Source organism: Callospermophilus lateralis, chromosome 4 (genome assembly GCF_048772815.1).
Source record: "Callospermophilus lateralis isolate mCalLat2 chromosome 4, mCalLat2.hap1, whole genome shotgun sequence".
NCBI lineage: Eukaryota > Metazoa > Chordata > Mammalia > Rodentia > Sciuridae > Callospermophilus > Callospermophilus lateralis.
The window spans coordinates 8611817-8633426 of record NC_135308.1 but is presented as its reverse complement, the minus strand read 5'-3'; the positions used below and the strand labels follow the sequence as shown (position 1 = coordinate 8633426).

Genomic DNA, 21610 nt, shown 5'->3' with positions numbered 1-21610 from the left:
TACATGTGCATAAGTATATGAATTATGTACATATATCAGCATGTGAATGTAATGTCTCTTCAACTTTTAATTTTGAAATAATTTTGGATTCACCAGAAGTTGCAAAAATAGTACAGACATTCTGTGTACCCTTGTCTGTTTCCTGCCCCATTTTTACCATTTTATTTAACTATAATATACTATCAAAACCAGAAAATTGATTCTGTTTATAGACCTTATCACATTTCATCAGTTTTTAGGTGTTTTTATTGTCTGTGTATAATTGTATATCTGTGTGCGTGTGTGTGTACATGTACAGCTCTGGTCATTATCATTTTAGCACATGCATAGATTTCTGTAACTACTGCTATAATAAAGATACAGAGTGTTCTGTCACCTCCAAGGAACACTCTTGTGCTTCCTCTTTTTTCTTCCCCTTTCCTAATCCCATCAACCACTAATCTGTTCTTCCTCTCTAAATTTTGTCATATCAAGAATGTTGTATACTTGTGTCTTGGACCATTTTGTGCTGCTATAACAGAGGCTGAGTAATTTATAAAGAATTTATTTTTTCATGGTCCTGGGGTCTGGGAAGTCCAAGATCAATGTGCTGACATTTGGTGAGAGTCTTCTTGCTATGTTTATGCCACGGCAGAAGTGGGAGGTCAAAAAGGGGCAGTGAGAGAACAGGTACACACGTATTTGTGATAGGGGGTCAAACTCATTCTTTTATAAGGAACCAGTCCTGCAATAACTTAACAGTAACAGCATAAATCCTTTCATGAGGACAGAATGTGCAGAGCCTATTCACCTCTTAAAAGGCCCATGTCTTAATCCTGTAACAATGATAATTTTCTAGCATGTTTTTTGGAGATCACATTCAAAGGATGTCTTTTGAGATTGGCTTCTTTCTCTTAGTATAATGCTTTTTATATCCATTCAAGTTGTTACATGTCTCAAGTTTTTGCTTTTAATTGCTGAATAGTATTCCATTTTACAGATGTGCCACAATTAGTTTAACCATTTACCCACTGAAGGACACTTGGGTTGTTTCTAGCAGTTTGCTATTACAAATAAAGCTGCAATGAATATTTGTGGACAGGTTTTTGTATAAACATAACTTTTCATTTCTCTGGGAAATGCTCAGGAATGTGATTGCTGGATTGTATGGTAAGCATATGTTTGGGTTTTTAAGAAATTGTTTTAACTGTTTTCCATAGTGATCATAAGATTTTTGCATTCCCATCAGTAATATATGAGAGATCTGCTTTCTTTCCACTATTTGGTATTATAACTAATTTTTAAAAATTTCCTCTGTAATAATATATCATGTGGTTTTAAGTTGCATTACTCTAATGTCTAATGATATTGAACATAGGTTTTTTTTAAATATTTATTTCTTAGGACTCAACACAATGCCTTTATTTTTATGTGGTGCTGAGGATCAAATCGGGGTCCTGCCGGTGCTAGGCAAGCACTCTACCGCTGAGCCACAATCCCAGCCTTCTAGGTGTTTATATGTCATTCATATATCCATCTTTTACTCATTTTCCAAGTGGATCTTTTTTTTTTTTTTTAAATTTGAGTCTTGAGGGTTCTTTATATATTCTGTATACAAATCTTTGATATCATATGAGATTTGGAAATAGTTTATTCCAGTTCATAACTTCCCTTTTCATCCTTTTAACATGGTCTTTAGGAGAATAAAGGTTTTCAATTCTAATGAAGTCCAGTCTACCAAATTTTTTTTTAAATTATGAATTGTGGTTTTGGTTTTATTTCTAAGAACCCTTCACCTTCCCCTAGGTCTTGAAGATTTTCTCTTTTTTAAAAAATTTTTATAGTTTCATAGTGAAATCTGTAATAAATTTTAAGTTAAGTCTGGCGTGGTGCATGCTAATAATCTCAGTGACTCAGGAGGCTGCAGGAGGATCGTAAATAACTACTGTGTATAACTTCTTGCCTTTTCCCTCTTTTTTCTTCTTTTAGTGCTTGTCCTCTTTCCATTTAATGTATATTAATTGAAAAATATATTCTGGTGTATACCTCAGACTTAAGCAAATCAGAATTTTCAGGGGTAGAGTTAAAAAGGGTTTTATTTAAACAAAACAAACAAAACCAAAACTCTTCTTTAGAAGTTTTTAATAATCTTTTTTTCAAGATGAGTAAAAATGAAAGTTGAAATATTACAAAAGCTTTAATTTGTATACAGTTCTTTATCTAATTATTCAATTTTATTTTCATAGCCATTCCACCCAATGGTGAATCTGGATTGTTCTCGGGATTTCCGACCATTTCTCTGTGCACTCTATGCTCCTATTTGTATGGAATATGGACGTGTCACACTTCCCTGTCGTAGGCTGTGTCAGCGGGCCTATAGTGAGTGTTCGAAGCTCATGGAGATGTTTGGTGTCCCTTGGCCTGAAGATATGGAATGCAGCAGGTATGAAAATCATAGACTTCCATTGGTTATTATGCAGCAGTGTGTTTCTAAGCATTTCCTAAACATTTGAGGATTATTAAACATTCTTATAGTTTTGTGTGAGTAAACATTAGAACAATGTTGTATCCTGAAATAGTTCAAGTATAAAAAATAATAAGATGAAATCCTATGTACCTGTGATTATCTAGCTTTGTCCAGTATTAACGTTTTGTAATGTTTATTTCAGATTTAAGAAGTTAAACAGCGTAGGTACATTTGGAGGTTCTTTATTGGTAATTCTCTTGACCTCATACCCTTCTTCCTTCCCAGGGGTGAATTTGTTGTTAAGCATTTCTACGTTTAGTTTTATACTTAGTACATTATATACCTATCCTCAAACAACATACTTTTTTTTTTTTTTTTTTTTTTGCATGTATCTATGTGTATCTGTTGGTCTGGTTCATTCCTCTTAACAGCTAATTAAAAGCTAATATCCTATAGTTGACTTTGTAATATACTGTAGCTATTTAGCCACCTGTTGTCATTTGTGTTCTTTCCAGGTTTTTGTTAAGGGCAATACTGATTTCTCTTTCATTTTTAAAAGTAATTGTGTTTGTGATCTAGCAATAGCTGGTGTGCTGGTATGGCAGGTCAACAGAGCAAGAGGGGCAAACTTCCTTTTATGAGGGCATGAATCCATGGGGGCTCTGCCTTTGTGACTTGATCACTTCCCCAAAGGCTCCACCTCAGTGGGGTTTAAGTTTCAGTGCATGATTTTGGGGAGACATTTAGGCCATTCTTCAATTTTATGGACATTATCAGACTTCTATTTTTTATTCTAAATAGCATCCTTCCTAATCTCATTCATTTCTTTATTTCACTTAAACTTTGTCATCTGTCTATTGAAATAGCACTTTTGTTTGCAATTTCAACTCATTCTTTCCATTTGAGATTGTTCAGATATGCAAATGGACTGATCTAATCAATTTCTTATAAGTTAATTATGATATCTACTTAATGATTCTCAAGCCACAGCAATTCTATTTGATTTTTGTAACTATATCTCTTTGTCTGTAAAATTTCTGTTCATTTCCCCTCTAACACCTGTGCCAAATCTATATTGCTTACTTCAAGCCCATATCTCACCTTTCTTCCCCTCAACCTCTGCCTATCCTGCTTTCCTGAAAATTATTTAGACCACCTTGTGTGATCTGCTATATCTCAAACCAGTCCTTCTCAATTTATTGTATCTTCTTCCTCTTTCTGTCACTTGCACATTGGTGCTTCCCAAATTTTATCTCTTGTTTTATTTGATTCTACAGCTTTCTCTGGAAACTAATTTCACTAATTTTAAACTGTTGACTCTCAAACCTGTATCTATAACCGTGATATCTCCCTCCTAAGTTCCAAACTTGCATATCCATCAGCAGTCACAAATCGTAATCCAAATTTGTCTCATATCTCCATTTCAGCACCTAAAATTTTATTTCTGGGCTCTTTTTTGTTTTTAATAACCTGGAAGTCATTTTCTATTCTTCCTTCATTGACTTCAACCCCCACATGCAATCAGTTATAAATTTTGTTGCTTTTATCTGTTTGCATATATCTTATTCTCATTACCTTTCTGGCTTTATTTGTTTTAGTTTATTTTTAAAATTCATTCTATTCTAACTGATCTCCCTGCCCCCTTTTTCATATAGCTCAAATCTGTCTTCCTTACTCCTTCCTGCTTCCTAGAATACTGATTGGCATACTGTTGATATTGGGAGATGCTAATTCAAAAGCCTGCATGAGGTACTTGCTCTCTGAAGTCTTTAATTAAATCCTTTCCCCTGATCCAATTCTTCTATACATCCTATAGATTTTGATTATCTCATGTATTACACTGGTATATTTTGTGATGTTTATGTAAGTTTGTGTCTCTTTCTAAACTCAAAGATGGAGGGCCTGGTTTTGTTTATCTTAGCTACAGCATACTACATCAATACATACTTGATACAACAAACTTCTGTAGTATTACCCTATAATTCCAAGTCCAATGAAAAAAATAAGTTTGTGGGGCTGAAGTTGTGGCTTAGCAGTAGAGCACTCGCCTCGCATGTGCAGGGCCCTGGGTTCGATCCTCAGCACCACATAAAAATAAATAAAAGTTATTGTATACAACTACAAAAAAATAAATATTAAAAAAGAAAATAGTTTGTATTAGAAAATAAAGGATTTTTAAGATATTGATCAACAATGATTATGAAAGTATTTGGCAAACTTTACATTAGTGACAGTTTCTTGGAAACTATTTGATGCATATGAGACAGTAAATAGCCAGTAACTGGGAGTCTGAAGGCAAAAAAAATTTGAAGATGAAGGGAATTCATGGGAATGTTGTCCTTAGTCACAGAAGTTTTGTCTGTCAGCCAGTGTGAGGATCAAGTATATGGATCATTTTTCTTTGAAAACTTATTAAAATACAGATTTCTGAACCTTAATCACAAGCATTCTGAAATATGATTTGTGGTGGTAGAGATTAAGAATTTGCATTTTTAAAAATCCCCAAGTTTTTCTTATATGCATAGAAGTGTGAAAATAACTGAATTAGAGACTACAGGGGATTAGAGAGAAATCGGGGATGGTAGGAAAGAACTAGGTGACATTAGAGACCTTAGAAGCCCTTTAATTAGTTAATAGGATAAGCAGAGAGTGAATCTGAAATGGAAAGAGAAGATCTAAAAACTGAACCACTTGCAAGGATTTTTTCTTTCTTTCTTTCATTCTTTTTTTTTTTTTTTAAACTGGGGATTGATCCCAGGGCCTCACACGGAGTAGGCAAGCACTCTACCACTGAGCTACATCCCCAGCCCTTTTAATTTTTATTTATTTATGTATTTTTAATTTTTTGTACCAGAGATTAAACTTAGGGGTGCTTAACCACTGAGCCACATCCCCAGCCCTTTTTTAAAAAATATTTTATTTACAGACAAGGTCTTGCTGAGTTGCTTATGGTGTTGCTAAGCTTCTGAGATTGGCTTTGAACTTGTAGTCCTCCTGCCTCAGCATTCTGAGCCTCTGAAATTACAGGCACGCACATTATGCCCAGCCTTTTTATTTATTTTGAAACAGGGTCTTTGTAAATTGCCCAGGATGGCCCCAAACTTACCAATCATTCAGTCTTAACTGTGTCCTAAATACTCTGTACTATTCATAATATAGCTGCATTTTGCTATTTATTAGTACTGATTTTGAAGGTAAGACAAATTTAAGGTTAAAATCATGTCTTTTTTTTTGGTCAGGTATGTCTGATTCATTGGTCCATGAACAAGATAACCACCATTTACTTTATTGATACTTCCACAATTGCCCTCCAAGGACAGGAATAACTAAGGTCATGGGTCCTAAACTTGGAAAATTGTTAGGAGGCAGTACATTTCCCTGTAAATAAAATTGGTTCTCATCTTGTATTTTTTTAGGTTTCCAGATTGTGATGAGCCATATCCTCGACTTGTGGATCTGAATCTAGTTGGAGATCCAACTGAAGGAGCCCCAGTGGCAGTGCAGAGAGATTATGGTTTTTGGTGTCCCCGGGAGTTGAAAATTGATCCTGATCTTGGTTATTCTTTTTTACACGTTCGTGATTGTTCACCTCCTTGTCCAAATATGTACTTCAGGAGAGAAGAACTATCGTTTGCCCGCTATTTCATAGGATTGATTTCAATCATTTGCCTCTCTGCAACATTGTTTACTTTTTTAACTTTTTTGATTGATGTCACAAGATTCCGCTATCCTGAAAGGCCTATTATATTTTATGCAGTCTGCTACATGATGGTATCATTAATTTTCTTCATTGGGTTTTTGCTTGAGGACCGAGTAGCCTGCAATGCATCCAGTCCTGCACAGTATAAGGCTTCCACAGTGACACAAGGATCTCATAATAAAGCCTGTACCATGCTTTTTATGGTACTCTATTTTTTCACAATGGCTGGCAGTGTGTGGTGGGTAATTCTTACCATCACATGGTTTTTAGCAGCTGTGCCAAAGTGGGGTAGTGAAGCCATCGAGAAGAAAGCACTGCTATTTCATGCCAGTGCATGGGGCATTCCTGGAACTCTGACTATCATCCTTTTAGCGATGAATAAAATTGAAGGTGACAATATTAGTGGCGTGTGTTTTGTTGGCCTCTACGATGTTGATGCATTGAGATATTTTGTTCTTGCTCCCCTCTGCCTATATGTGGTAGTTGGGGTTTCTCTCCTTTTAGCTGGCATTATATCTCTGAACAGAGTTCGAATTGAGATTCCATTAGAAAAGGAGAACCAAGATAAATTAGTGAAGTTTATGATCCGGATTGGTGTTTTCAGCATTCTTTATCTGGTACCACTCTTGGTTGTAATTGGATGCTACTTTTATGAGCAAGCTTACCGTGGCATCTGGGAAACAACATGGATACAAGAACGCTGCAGAGAATATCACATTCCTTGTCCATATCAGGTAAGGGAAACCTTGTTATAAATTTCAGAATGTGTAATAGTAAAAGTTAGAAGAAGGCATGTTACTATGAAGAGCTAATTTGGCTGTTTCTTAAAAACTCATCATGAATCTTCAACTTATTTATTTTTTTATTAGTCTATTTTAATTATAAAGAATAATGAGTTTCATTGTGGTATACATTTTGAAATTTAAAATGGAGATAATTAACAAATATTGTAAATATATAATATGCATGTTTGCATAGACATCTTCATTTTAAAAGATGATTTACATTTCTAAGCTATGGGCTTTTTTTTAACTTCTTTTTTTTTAGTTGTAGATGGACACAATATCTTTATGTATTTATTTTTTATGTGGTGCTGAGGATCGAACCCAGTACCTCACACGTGCTAGGCAAAAACTACCACTGAGCCACAGCCCCAGCTCCTAAACTATGGGCTTTTAAGAGATCTATTTCCATTATTGTAAAACAGTTGTGTGTATTGATTCTTTAGAAGTCCAGGTTTAGCCAGGCACTGTGGTACATTCCTGTAATCCTAGTGGCTTGGGAGGCTGAGGCAGGAGGATCATAAGTTAAAAACCAGCTTCAGCAACTTAGCAAGACCCTAACTCAAAAAAGGCTGGGGATGTGGGTTAGTGGTGGAGAACCCCTGGGTTCAATTCCTAGTACCAAAAAGCTGCAGGGGTGCAGTGGAGGGCTCTGGGGATATGGCTCCACTGGTTAAGTGCCTCTGGGTTCAATCCCTCGTCCAAAAAAAAAAAAAAAAATTAGAAGTCCACATTTGTGGGGGAGAAATATTGTACCAACTCTGATAAGAAGGCACTGTCTTGGGCTAGGGATATAGCTCAGTTGATAGAGTGCTTGCCTGTCACATGCAAGGCCTCTGGGTTCAATTCCCAGCACCATACACACCAAAAAAGAAGGCACCATCTTTGATGGAAATTTTACTGATCAGATAAGGAAATAATTGTTATAATTTTGCAAAAATAATAGAAAGCAATTATATAAACTCTTGTGGTCTTGTTTTTTTCTTGGATATTGAAGATTTTATAATGTACTTTTAGGTTTAAAGATTTCAGATCCTCTGTTAGTCATGGAATTTTAGATCTAGAAAGAACTTCAGAGTTCATTTATTGATATTCCTGCTCTAAATTTCTTGAACATCATCTCATTTGAAGCTTAGAAATGTGAAGTGATTTGCTCAGGCTTAGTAAGTGACCTCTTGGGATTTAGTTTTAAAGGAGACGCATAGTCAAGGAAAGTAGCTTTCCGGAGTTGATGCTGAGTATTTATTCCTCCACCTTAAATCCTTCTTTAGAACCTATGCCTCTAGCTATTACTCTCTTCTTCCCCTTTAAAACAAATTTTCATGGATAAGTACTCTTTATTGATCTAGGTGTCCTAGTCACAAAGTGCACTGGCTGCCTTCACAACTCTCCCAACCCTTATGTTTCTCTAATAACTTTTCAATACATTTTTAAAGTACTTAATGTATTATAGATAATTTTGGTTTACTTGTCTTTTTCCTATGCTAGGGTGAACTTTACAAGCAAAATCTTTTTTATTTTTTGAATACATATTCTGTAGGTTAGTAAATGAGAGCCATGAGAAGTGGGTATATAGTTAAGAAGAGATATTTTTAAGAAATGGTAGCAATGGTATTGGGGACACTGAGTATGGGGTTAGTATATTATCAGTGCTTACATTCAGTGACTGAGAATGCTAGCTTCCCATTTGCTTTGTGGTATAAATCCTGTACAAATTATATTTTTATAATTTAATAATTTTAGTTATGAATTTTTAAAATAAACCAAATCATAATTTAGAGACCAGGAAAAAAATGAATAATTGAAATTCAGTTAAATTTCTTGGCAGAGTTACTTACTAAAAAACTCAATGATTCAGACCCAAAGGTAAGTAATCAAATTTTGCCTCAACTGAGAAAGAAAGATGGTTGAATTCGTTAAATGCTTCCCCAAACAAGTTGTCTAGGATTCAAAAAATATTATCTTAGGGATATTGAAGAAATAACATTGACTATGAAATAAATTTTTTAAATACCAAACCTTGCCGAGCGTGGTGATACACACCTGTAATCCCAGCTACTCAGGAAGCAGAGGCAGAAGAATCAAGTTCCAGGCCAGCTTGGGCAATTTAGCTAGCAAGACCCTGTCTCAAAACAAAAACAAACCTTAAACATATAAATTAGTAAATTAGAGCAGGCAGCATTCTGCTCTCCTTGAGACATTCCTAAAATTCTTTTAGCATCTTTAGAACCAGTGTGAGTTACATGGACATGTATGTATGTGTGCTTTTCTGTATAATCATAGGTTTAAAATGTATTTTAATGAAATATTTCCAACATATGTGAAAGAATAGAGAATGGTGTAATGACAAAGGTATTAAGCTATAAGCTAGAGAGCAGGAATCTTAGCTTCATATCTTATTTTTATGATTTACTAGTTTTATAACCTTGAGCAAACTTCACTTCTCTTTGTTTCAGTTTTTCTTCTATAAAATGGGGATATTAATAGCATCTACCTCCTGGGGTATTTTTTGTTTTGGATTGGTTACTGGGTTATTTTTCAGATTAGAGAAATAACATAGACATATGCCTACTGTATAGTAAGTGCTTAGATGTTAGCTCTGTTTTTACTCTTTTTCTTCTATTGCTATGGATATGTATACCATATGTACAATAAATATTATATATGTGATTTTTCAAAAGAACCACTCAATACCACGCTTTAACAAATGCCATATTTGCTTCAGACTTTTTGAAGAAATATTACAGATTTAGCTAAAGCTTCCTGTATTCCCCTCCCTATTCCTCCCTATCAGAAAGAGCCATCATCCTAGAGTATATCATTGCCTTGAAAGTCTGTACAATTGAGAAATATGTGTATAGGTCTAAAAATTGTTTTACATAGTATATAAGTGATATCATATGTGTATTTCTTCAGCTTGTTTTTTTTAACTCAACATTTTGTTTTTGACATGTAATTATGTTAATACCACAACTCTAGGTTTTTGTTTGTTTGTTTGTTTTTGTTTTTTTGGTACCAGGATTGAACTCAGGGCATTTAACCACTGAGCCACATCCCCAGCCCTTTTTTATTTTTCATTTGAGACAAGGTCTTGCTGAGTTGCTTATACAGCCTTGCTAAATTGCTGAGACTGGCTTTGAACTTGCAATCCTCCTGCCTCAGCCTCCCAAGCTGCTGGAATTACAGATGTGTGTCTAGTTCATTTTTTTAAAAAATGCATTTTCTTTTAAGGAAGTTTGTATTATAAAATATTTCAAATATATAGAAGTATAGAAAAGTAAATACCCATGTACTCATAACCCAACCATCTTGAAGTGTTATGTCAAATACATCTATAGCTATGTCCATACATAAATGCCTGTATCATATCTGTGTCTATCCATGAATGAAAGATATACTTGATGACTCTTCTGTTCTCTTTTCTCTCATTCCTTTCCCATCTCCCTGCCCTGTTTATGCCCTATTTATGATAACCCTTCTCATAAATAGGATATTTATCATTCTCCCAAATATTTTTATGTCCTTACTGAATGTTTATGTCCATAAAACTTGCTGTTTTGCGAGTTTTAAAAATACATGAAAGTGGGATCATTCTGTAGCTTGCTTTTTTCACTCAAGTTTATGTTTTTGAGACTATACATCAGTATGTGTACTGCTCATTTGTTCATTTTTAACTGCAGTGGTGTGCTCTTCTATTTACTCATTTTTCTATTGCAATTCACTCATTTTTCTATTGATGGATATACAATATCTTAATTTTTCTGCTCTGATAAACCATTTTGCAGCAAAATTCTTATTATACCTGTCTATCCTGCACATGAGTAAAAGTTTCAGTGTTTTGTTTACCAAAAGTGGAATTGTTGGGCTGGTATTGTGGATTAGTAGTAGAGTGCTTGCCTGGAATGTGTGACGCTCTGGGTTTGATCCTCAGCACCACATAAAAAGAAATAAATAAAGGTATTGTATCCATCTACAACTAAAAATATATTTTTTAAAAAACCCAAAAAAACAAAAGTGGAATTGTTGCATTGTAAGATATAAGCATCTTCAATTCAAGTGGTTACTTCATTTATTTTCTCACCAGGAGTTTGAACTTCTCTCTTCTCCCCATCCTGGTGTTCTCAGGCTTTAAAGTTTTTGCCAGCCTTTGAAATGATATCTCAGTGGTTTAGCAATTTGCATTTCCCTTATCAGTAATAAGAGTAAGTGTGTTTTTGTATATTTTTTGGCCATTTGGGATTTCTGTTATAATCTGCCACTGCTCTGCTAGATTTATTGCCTTTTTTTTTTAAGAGAGAATTTTTTAATATTTATTTTTTAGTTCTCGGCGGACACAACATCTCTGTTTGTATGTGGTGCTGAGGATCGAACCCGGACCGCACGCCAGGCGAGCGTGCTACCGCTTGAGCCGCATCCCCAGCCCAAAGCGTCACACATTCCATTGCCTTTTGTTGTATAAATATTCTTGGTAGTCTTTGTCAGTTATTTGCATTGCACATCTCTTCTACTGCTCTCTAGTTTGTCTTTTCACCTTTTTTGTTCTTTCTTTGGTTTTTTGTGTTTTAAAAATTATTTTAAAATCCTGCCTTTAAAGTCATAAAAGTTCTGCCATGTTTTTTCTAACAGTTTTTACAATTTTTTATACATTTCTCTAATCCCTTTATGTTTATTTTTGTCTTTGTTATAAGGAACATAATTTTATTTTTTTCACATAAATAAGCAGTATGCCTTCTGCACAGTTTGTCAGATAACCCATTTGAATTATAGCACAACCTCTGTCAGCTACAGTTTCGTTTTTAAGGTGCTTTTGTTCCATTGGTCTATTTGTTTAACAGTGTTTTGATTCTACATTTTCCTTGCTCTATTCTTCAAAATTATTTTAGTTGCTCTTGGCACTTTTCTCTTCTAGGTGAATTTCTTTTAAAAATATTTTTTAGTTGTAGTTGATACAATACAATACCTTTATTTTATTTATTTATTTATATGTGGTGCTAAGGATCAAACCCAGGCCTCACACGTGCTAGTTGAGTGCTCTACCGCCAAGCCACAACCCCAGCCCCTTTTCTAGATGAATTTTCTATGGAAAAAAAGTGATTTTGATTAAAATTGTTTTTATAAATGAATTGGGAAAATTGCTTTGTAGTACTGAATATTAATATCTTTTTATTTATATTCTTGTCCATTCATTTGTTCTTGAATACCTTATTGTTACAATTATAACACTTATTATTACATTATTCAAATTGGTTATTGCTGGTGTGCAAGGATGCCACTGGTTGCTTTTGTATGTTTACCTTATATTGAACATCGTTGCTGAATTTTTTATTAGTTCCAATGATATATCGATTCTCTTAGATATTCTTTGTAGAAATCTTGTCTGCAAATAAGGACAGATCTTTGTCATGCTGTTTTTCTGATTTTTATATAAAGATTTGGCACATTCTCCTGTAAAACTGTCCAACTGTTCTGCTGTCTTTGAGGAATAGGGGAAGTGTGAAAGTTTTTAGTAGTGATTTTATTGAGGACTTTTATTTCTTCTTGAGGGACTCCCTGTAGTTTATATTTTTCTGGAGGTTTTATCTTACTTAACATATACAATGTCATAAGTTTGTTTTTTAAAAAATGTAACTATTTCCTTTTTGGCTGCTCCTGTATATTTTCTTTTCTTCCTTAATTCATATATTGTATTTCCTAATTTTAAAAATGCATTTAATAGCTAACTTGGAATTTAACAAAAAAAAATTACTAACTTGATGGTCATTTATTCTATTTTCCATATTTAGCTCCAGGCGACTGCAATTTATTTATTTATTTCCTTCCTTCCTTCCTTACCTTTCTTCCTCCCTTTTTCCTTTTTTTCTCTGTGTGTGTGTGTGTGTGTGTGTGTGTGAGAGAGAGAGAGAGAGAGAGAGAGAATACTTCTTGATCAAGTTAGAGAATCTCTGACCTTTTATTCTCTCAGAGAAAGAAAACTTGATGGAAGGGGACATTTTTTACACTAACATCCATGGGTAGTTTTTTTTGTTGTTTGTAAATTTTATTTGTTTTAATTAGTTATACACAACAACATCCATGGGTAATAGCACTCGGATACGGGATACGTACATTTTTCTATTCCCTTCAGTGTGTATGTGTTTTTATTCTAGAATTAGTATTGAACTTTCTTTTTAACATAATAATTGAAAGGCTATTTGGAAAGTGGGTGCATGTATGGTTCAAAAAAGATAAAGTGCTATAAACATGAACTCATGTTACTTGTATATTATTTCTATAGATTTCATGGTGTGTGAACTATGTGATCTTATTTCATAACCACAATAGCCTTATGAAATTTATAGTATGGCTTTGTTCCTGCCTTCCATAAAGCATTTGAAGCAGAAGTAAGTCTTGTGGCTTATCCAGAGTCACATTAGCTATAAACTGGCCCACCCAACCTGTAGCCCACTTATTTATTGCTTTTATTTGTAGTCTTATATGTATATGTGTGAGTGTATAAATATATTTTTAGGGGCTGGGTTGTGACTCAGTAGTGTAGTGCTTCCTTAGTATGTGTGAAGCACTGGGTTTGATTCTCGGCACCACATAAAAATAAATAAAATCAAGGTATTGTGTCCATCTGCAACTAAAAAAATTTAAAAAGATATATATTTCATAAAGTTTACCACTTCAACATGTACAGTTACATTCATGTTGTGCAACCATCACTACCATCCATCTCCAGGAGCCTTTTCATCTTCCCAAATGGATACTAATCCTTAAACAATAATTCTCCATTTCTCCTTCCCACAACCCCTGGCAACCACTATTCTACTGTATGTCTCTAGGAATTTGACTACTCTAGGGACCTCAAATAAGTGGAATTATGTAATACTTATCCTACTTTATGCTTTTAAAATATTCAAATATTACTATATTACTAATTTTCATTCAAAATTTTATTTTAGGGAAATATTTTTAGACTTGTGAATTAAGAACCAGTGATACTAAGTTCCCATTTTGAAGTTATGGCCATAATAATTGAATGAGATTTGCTATTATTAAACATGCCTAAATGTTCAGCTCCAGGCAATCATTGATCTGCTTCTGTCTCTACAAATTAGTCTTTTCTAAGAATTTCATATAAGTTGAATCATTATAATATATATTCTTTTGTATTGGTTTTCTTTCCTTGGTACAGTGTTTTTGAGATTCATCTGTATGATAGCATGATTAAGTATCCCATTCCTTTTTATTGTTGAATAATATTCCACTGTATGGATATACCACATTTTGTGTATCTATTGACAAGATGATGGACATTTGGATCACTAGCTTTTTAGTTATCATAAATAATATTAATATGAATGTTCACTACAAATATTTATGTGAACATGTGTTTTTGTTTCTTTTAGATAGATATTTAGGAGTAAAATCATTAGGCTGCTTCATAAACTTATTTTTAACTTAAAAAAAAATGCCTAAAAAACACATAGAGGGGTCTGGAGTTGTGGCTCAGTGATAGAGCACTTGCTTGGCATGTATGAGGCACTGGGTTTGATTCTCAGCACCACATGTAAATAAATGAATAAAATAAAGATCCATCAACAACTAAAAAAAATATTTAAAAAAACACATAGAGGATCTGATGATAATTCCTAATGAGAATTAAATTATTAAGTAATGATGGAGTCAAACCTTGGGAGACTTATAATATTTGAATTATATTTTATTAAAAATAGGAAAGTTGTTTTATAGTCATTTTATATTATAGAAGCTTTCAAATATCTGAAAAATCAATCTGTGAAAATGGTTAATCACATTGTTTCAAAATATCAACTGGGTTTAATGCAAATTACATATATATGTTTATAATTGTAAGAAAAATTGGCTGGTTATGAAGCATTTTAATATCTATAAGATGGATGTTCTTACCCAAGACCAAATTTCACTACCTAAATTTAAAAATACTTCATGCTAATTGTTTTTGCCAAAAAATGCTAATTTTTTAAATTTTGGATATTAGGGATTGAACTCAGGGGCACTTGACCTCCGAGCCACATCCCCACCCCATTTTGTATTTCATTTAGAGACAGAGTCTCACTGAGTTGCTCAGCACCTCGGTTTTTTTGCTGAGGCTGGCATTGAACTCATGATCCTCTTGCCGTAGCAGCTGGGATTACAGGCATGCACTACCGTGCCTGGCTAAAAATGTAATTTTTTAATGTGTATTAAGTGATACTTGAAAAAGTACTATTTAGTGCCTAAATTCAGAATCAGTTATGTAATACATCCCAAATAGACTAATGCTTATTTCACAATTTAAAAACAGTGAAATTTATTCTTAGAATTTTTTTAATCATACGTATTTTTAAATGTTAGTAATTTTCCAGATACTTTTTGGTTTTCCTCTTTAATTTAATAATTCCTTCTATTTATTTAGTTCCTTCTAAGAGACTCAAAGCATTTTATGAGTTAAAATTCTCAAAGGTTATGGGTATTTCTATACTAGTTTTTGAGTGTAGTATAACATATTGGTTAAAAACTGGGCTTGAGGGCTGGAGTTGCAGCTCAGTAGTAGAACACTTGTCTGGCACTAGACCCAGAACCCTGCCACCCTGCCCCCCATACAAAAAATGATATGAAAAACTGGACTTTAAAGTGAGGCAGGCTGGGTTTTTATCCCTACTTTACCATTTCTTCATGTAAAATGCAGGAAATAATGTTAAAGTAATATCTACCCCATGAGTGGCTATGAGGATTAAAATACATTTAAACCTCTTACCAGAGTGCCTTGCTCAAAGCAAAATTTCAATATTAATTTCTGTTGTTACAGGTACATAATTCTTGAGGGTTGAGTATCAGAATCATCTTTTTGTTCTTAATTTTAAATGTTGATTTTCAAAAGCATACATTTCATTTCCTAAAGACACTTCCATTGTTCATCTTTCAGGCATATAATCCAATGCAATATGTCACCGTAGTATAAGCAACTTAGCTAAATCTATCAAATTCACATTAGGGCCATTTGTAGATTTCTAAAGTTTAAAAAATATATTTTCATAGAAAAACAAACATTATTTTATTCTTCCAGCTACACAAGGCAACCCATCTGTTGTTTATCTTCTCTTGATTCAGAAAAATACAAAAATAGCAGAATAACATTAAATCTAATTCATTATGATTTTAGCTTCATTTTCTGATAAGAATGTTTCCCTTACTAGGCAGTTTCAAAAGGAGTTAGCATTATTTATGAAAGGACCATATGAGAAATGGGTATGTTTTTTGCTTCCATCACTAAAGGCAGTGAATAAGTCTTTTTTAAAAAATACAAATATTAGTATTACTAATACTAATTACTAATAATTAGTAATTAAACCTATTACTAATACTAATAGGTTTTTTGGGGGGCGGGACTAGTCATTTACTAGTGGTAAATATCCTGCCAAATTAATTTCTGCTCAAAATTCTTTAGTTTCATATAGTATAGAGAAAGGAGAATTCCCTGAAAAAAATACTCATTAAATTCTTATTTTATAGGAAAATATTGTAGAATATCATAGACATTTATACTATAAATACATAGACTAAGCAGTATACTATATACTATAGACTATTACTATAAAAGGAAGAAAACTACTGTCAAATTACACTTTTGGATAAATAATGAAACATAGAAGTTGCTATTTTGGCCTCTGATAAACACAATAGCCTAAGCTGTGAATATAGTTTATGTATCAAAAGAAAAAATGTGAGCAAATATTTAATTTTAGTTAATGACATATATGCTGAAGTGCTTATGAGGAAGTCTACTAATATCTGAGAATTTAGTTTGAAGTCCATCAAAAATTAAGGTGTAATAATGAATAGATGGAGCAATGGATCTATGGATAGATATGTGATAAGGAAAATGTAGTAAGATGCTGATGCAGTCTAGGTGGTGAGATTATGGGTATTCATTGTAAAAGTCTTTCAGCTTTGCCTTTTGATGGAAATTTTCATAATAAAATGTTTTGGAAGAAAAAAACATCAGGGCTGGGGCTGTAGCTCATTGATAGAGCACCCGCCTCGCACCTGTGAGGCCCTGGGTTTGATCCTCAGTACACATAAAAATAAATAAAGACATTGTGTCCAACTACAATTAAAAAATACTAAAAAGAAAAAAAAACACCAAGTGAAAACACCTTAAAGAATACAGTATTGTGTACAGTGAATCAAAATGCATTCTGCTGTCACATATACATAATTAAATAAATAAATAAAAATACAGTATTGAGGAGCTGGGGTTGTGGCTCAGTAGTAGAGTGCTTGCCTAGCTTGTGTGAGGCACTGTGTTCGATTCTCAGCACCACGTATAAACAAATGAACACAAAAAAGGTCCATAAACATCTAAAAAAATTTTTTTAAAGAATACAGTATTGATCATACTCTACAGCTAAAAATACAAAGTTGTTTGGTAAGTATACAAAGATTAATTTAGAACAGCATATTATGAAAATTCTTCATAGTCAAGTTAAAATATTTCTCTGTATATAATTGAGCAGGAAAAACTTATCTCAGGTCCTAAAGTTTAAAAGTAATCAGATAGTTACTTTAACAATTTTTCAGACAAGTATCTATTTATCATCTTTATCCTAAAATAAAATAGAGCATTTCATCCCAGAAGATAACTATGGAAGAAGTAAAAATAAATGATGTCTTAAAAATACCACCAAATACAGCACTTTGCATGCAAATACATGCAAATACACATTCTTGTGTGAACATTACAGTTATATTTTGCATGCCTGAGGGAAAGAGAATGGTGGCTGCTGTTCCAAAGCCCCACTGCTTGTTGCTCGTATGCTGTTCATTTGAAAGGATTGCCTCTGTGTAGAGGGCTTTGCCTTGCCCCTTTTAATATGAGAAGGCCAATTGACTTGCTTTAGAAATTTTTATCCCTCTTCTGGTCTTGATGCTTATCACTTGTACTGTAATTGGAGATAGTGAAGATCTTAAAATGATAAGCCTTCCCTTTAAGGCTTAAAGCAGGAATCTTCATAAGCAACCCTCTCTTTGCCTCCTTTCTCCCAGGTTCCTCTTAATTAGAGCAGTCCTTTCAGTGGAAGGGATACACATCAAGGGGGAAAAAGGAGAATTATTAGTTTTCTCCTAATTCTTTTCATTTTATTCCTTCCTCTCTCAAAATGTACATCTGTTGGTATAGTGGCTTGTACTCTGAGAATTCAGTTTTGTTGACCTAGATCAGAGCACATTCTTCCTAGAGGTAGAGCTAAGAGGTGAGATTTGAGCTCCTACAAAGATCAGAGTACCATAAACAGTTACCAAATATATTCAAAATAATTGGCTTTCTGATTCACTGGCTTGCTAGGTTAGAATATACTTCCCAGGCCCTCTATAATATAAACTTATGGGAAATACTTGTTGGATGCTTGGATTGGGTGGCTGTTTTCTGGAATGTGTGCTTGCTTCTTTCTACCAATAGAGTTTACATATTAATAGTGAATTGACTGTTTATTTTAAAACCAGTTTAACAGTTCTACATGTCACCAAAATATAAAATCGAACTAAATATTAGAGAAACCAATGAAATATAGGTTGAAAAAGAAAGCAGTATTTCATGAAAACTAAGTTAATTACTTTGTTTTTTTTTCTTTTTTTAAATTTATTTTTAGTTAATTACTTTGGAAAGGCTTGATAAAGGCAAATTGTTTAGGACAAAAGGTTGTTGAAGTTGGTATAAGATAAACTGTCAGAGATTAGGTCGAAAAGATTGTAAAAATCTAGAATTTTGCACTTAAGTTGCTTAGTATTATTATTTTCTTTCCTCACTGTAACAGAAACTTGAAATCATGAATGATGAATAATCCCATGGCATGTAAGAAGAAACTGGAATATAAGTAGCAAATGCTATTCTTTGGTTATTAGAGGTCTCTCAAAGGAGTTAGTTAAGTCCTTGGTTGACAGTGTCTGGCCCTCTTGGTACAAGTGGAACCTTGAGGAGGTGGGACCCAGTAGAAGGAAGTTAGGTCACTGGAGGTATTCCCCTGAAGGCAATGTTGGGACCCTGGCCCCTCTTTTTCTCTAGGGTAAACATGTTCCTTCCACTATGTATTCCCACCATGATGTACTATGCTACCACAGGCCCAAAGCAACAGGACCAAGTGACCGTAAAATGAAACCATGAGCCAGAATAAGCCTTTCCTTCTTATATGGGATTGACTCAGGTATTTTGTAACAGTAACAGAAAGCTAACTAACGGAAATACATGTGTGGATGTAAATGCTATTAAGAAAAGGCTTATTAGGGCTGGGGTTGTGGCTCAGGGGTAAAGCGCTTGCCTAACATGTGAGGCACTGTGTTTGATTCTCAGCACCATATATAAATAAATAAAATAAAGGTCCATTGACAAATATTAAAGAAAAGAAAAGGCTTAGCCAAGCATGGTGGTACACAGCTCTAATCCCAGAGACTTGAGAGGCTGAGGCAGGAAGATCTCAAGTTTGAGGCCAGCCTCATCCACTTAGCAAGGCCCTTAACAAGATCTGGTCTCAAAATAAAAAAAAAAAAGTGAGGGGACTAGGGATGTAGCTCAGTAGTAGAGTAAGTGCCCCTGGGTTCAATCCCTAGTACGAAAAAAGAAAAAAGCTTTAGACTTGTCAGGTAACTATATTAAATTAAAATCGTGTACTAAGTTTATGTCAACTATGAAATCTTTAATTTTTTATTTATATATGACAGAATGTATTACAATTGTTATTACCAAATATAGAGCATAATTTTTCATATCTCTGGTTGTATACAAAGTATATTCACACCAATTCTTGTCTTCATACCTGTACTTTGGATAATAATGACCATCACATTCCACCATCACTTCTAACCCTGTGCCCCCTTCTTTCCTCTCCAACCTCTCCTCTTCCCTATCTAGAATTTGTCTATCCCTCCCATGCTCCCTCTCCCTACCCCACTATGAATTAGCTTCCTTATATCAGAGAAAACATTCGGCATTTGATTTTTTGGGATTGGCTAACTTCACTTCTCATTATCTTCTCTAACTCCATCCATTTACCTGCAAATGCCATCATTTTATTAATCAGCAATAGCTGATTAATATTCCATTGTATATATATCCAATTTTTTTATCCATTCATTTATTGAAAGGCATCTAGGTTGGTTCCATAGTTTAGCTACTGTGAATTGTGCTGTAAACATTGATGTGGCTGTGTCCCTGTAGTAGGCTGTTTTTAAGTCCTTTGGGTATAGACCAGGGAGAGGGACAGCTGGGTCAAATGGTAGTTCCAGAACTTCCTTGCTGAGCCTAGATCTCTAGGGTCAGAGACTAAAGTGTTTTCAGGTGATTTTTCCTCCTGCCAGTCAGCAGAAGCAAACTCCTTCTATAGGATTCCCACTGATTCCCCAACCAAATATCTCATAATATAATTCCATTATGAAAACAAGACTCTCATCTTGAGAGTGTAACTACAACAGGCTTAGATCAGAACTCCAGATAACAAAATTGGCAAATGCTGAATAATGATAAATGCATTCTTTTTAGAAATAATAGGCGGGCTTTGAACTCACAGTCCTCATGCCTCAGCCTCCTGAGCTGCTGGGATTATAGGTATGTACTCCTGTGCCTGGCAATAACAGGTTTTTTTTTTTTAATGATATTTCTTTTTTAAAATATATTTTTAGTTGTAGATGGATACAATACCTTTACTTCGTTCATTTATGTTTATGTGATTGATGCTGAGGATTGAACCTAGTGCCTCACATGTGGTAGGCAAGGCTCTATCACTGAGCTACAACCCCAGCCCTAAAAAAATGAGATTTCCAGAAACAACTTTTGAAGTAGAAACTCCATTGCTGGAATATAATACAGACCTGCTGTGGTGACACACACCTGTAATCCCAGTGGCTAGGGAGGCTGAGACAAGAGGACTGCAAGTTCAAGACTAGCCTCAGCAACTTAGATCCTAAGCAACTTAATGAAACCCTGTCTCAAAATATTTAAAAAGGCTGGGGATATGCCTCAGAGATAAAGCACCCCTAGCTTAAATTTCCAGTACCAAAATAGGAAGAAAAAAAAAAAAAACCAGTAGTTATGGACAAAGATGAAGAGAAATCTAGTGAACTAGATGAAAAGAAATTTAGTGAACTGGTTACAAAGGTGAAAAAAGCGCAAGAAAAATATGAAAGTGATGTTAAGAGACATGGAATATAAAGTGAGAAGGCCTAATAGGAATTCAGTCAGAGGGAGGGGGACACAAAGTGTAAGGGAGACAGTATTTAAAGAGAAAAATTGGCCGCACATTTTCCAAAATTGCTGAACATGTGAATCTGTCAATAAAGGAGGTAATATATTTTCCTAGTACAACAAATACACATAAATCTACGTTTTGGTGAATCTGCAGAACACCAAAGGCAAAAATATTGAAAGAAGTCTCTAAAATAGACAAACAGAATAACCACTGACTCCCAGCAACAATGAAAAACCAAAAGGTGGTATTATACTATCTTTAAAATGTTGAAAAAAAAACTTTTCAATTAGAGTTTTGTACCTTATAAAACTATTGTGGCAGACATGGAAATGCACTGCCAGATGGTCCCCAAAGATTTGCCACTCAGGTACAGGAAATTTTGTCAGTAGAGACCCTTCAGCTGCAGAGAGTTTCCTTATCTGAGATGTTGGCCTTGGGGCAG

The 21610-nt window shown here is 34.2% G+C and overlaps 1 protein-coding gene across 1 annotated transcript in view; it reads left to right on the top strand.

The window, feature by feature from the left end:
• The window catches only part of Fzd3 (frizzled class receptor 3), a 68209-nt gene that overhangs the window by 17579 nt on the left and 29020 nt on the right, over nt 1-21610 (top strand). The window contains exons 3-4 of the mRNA XM_076852264.1: nt 2226-2422; nt 5863-6880. Of these exons, the coding sequence (XP_076708379.1) occupies nt 2226-2422; nt 5863-6880 (1215 nt within the window). The remainder of the gene's footprint in view (nt 1-2225; nt 2423-5862; nt 6881-21610) is intronic.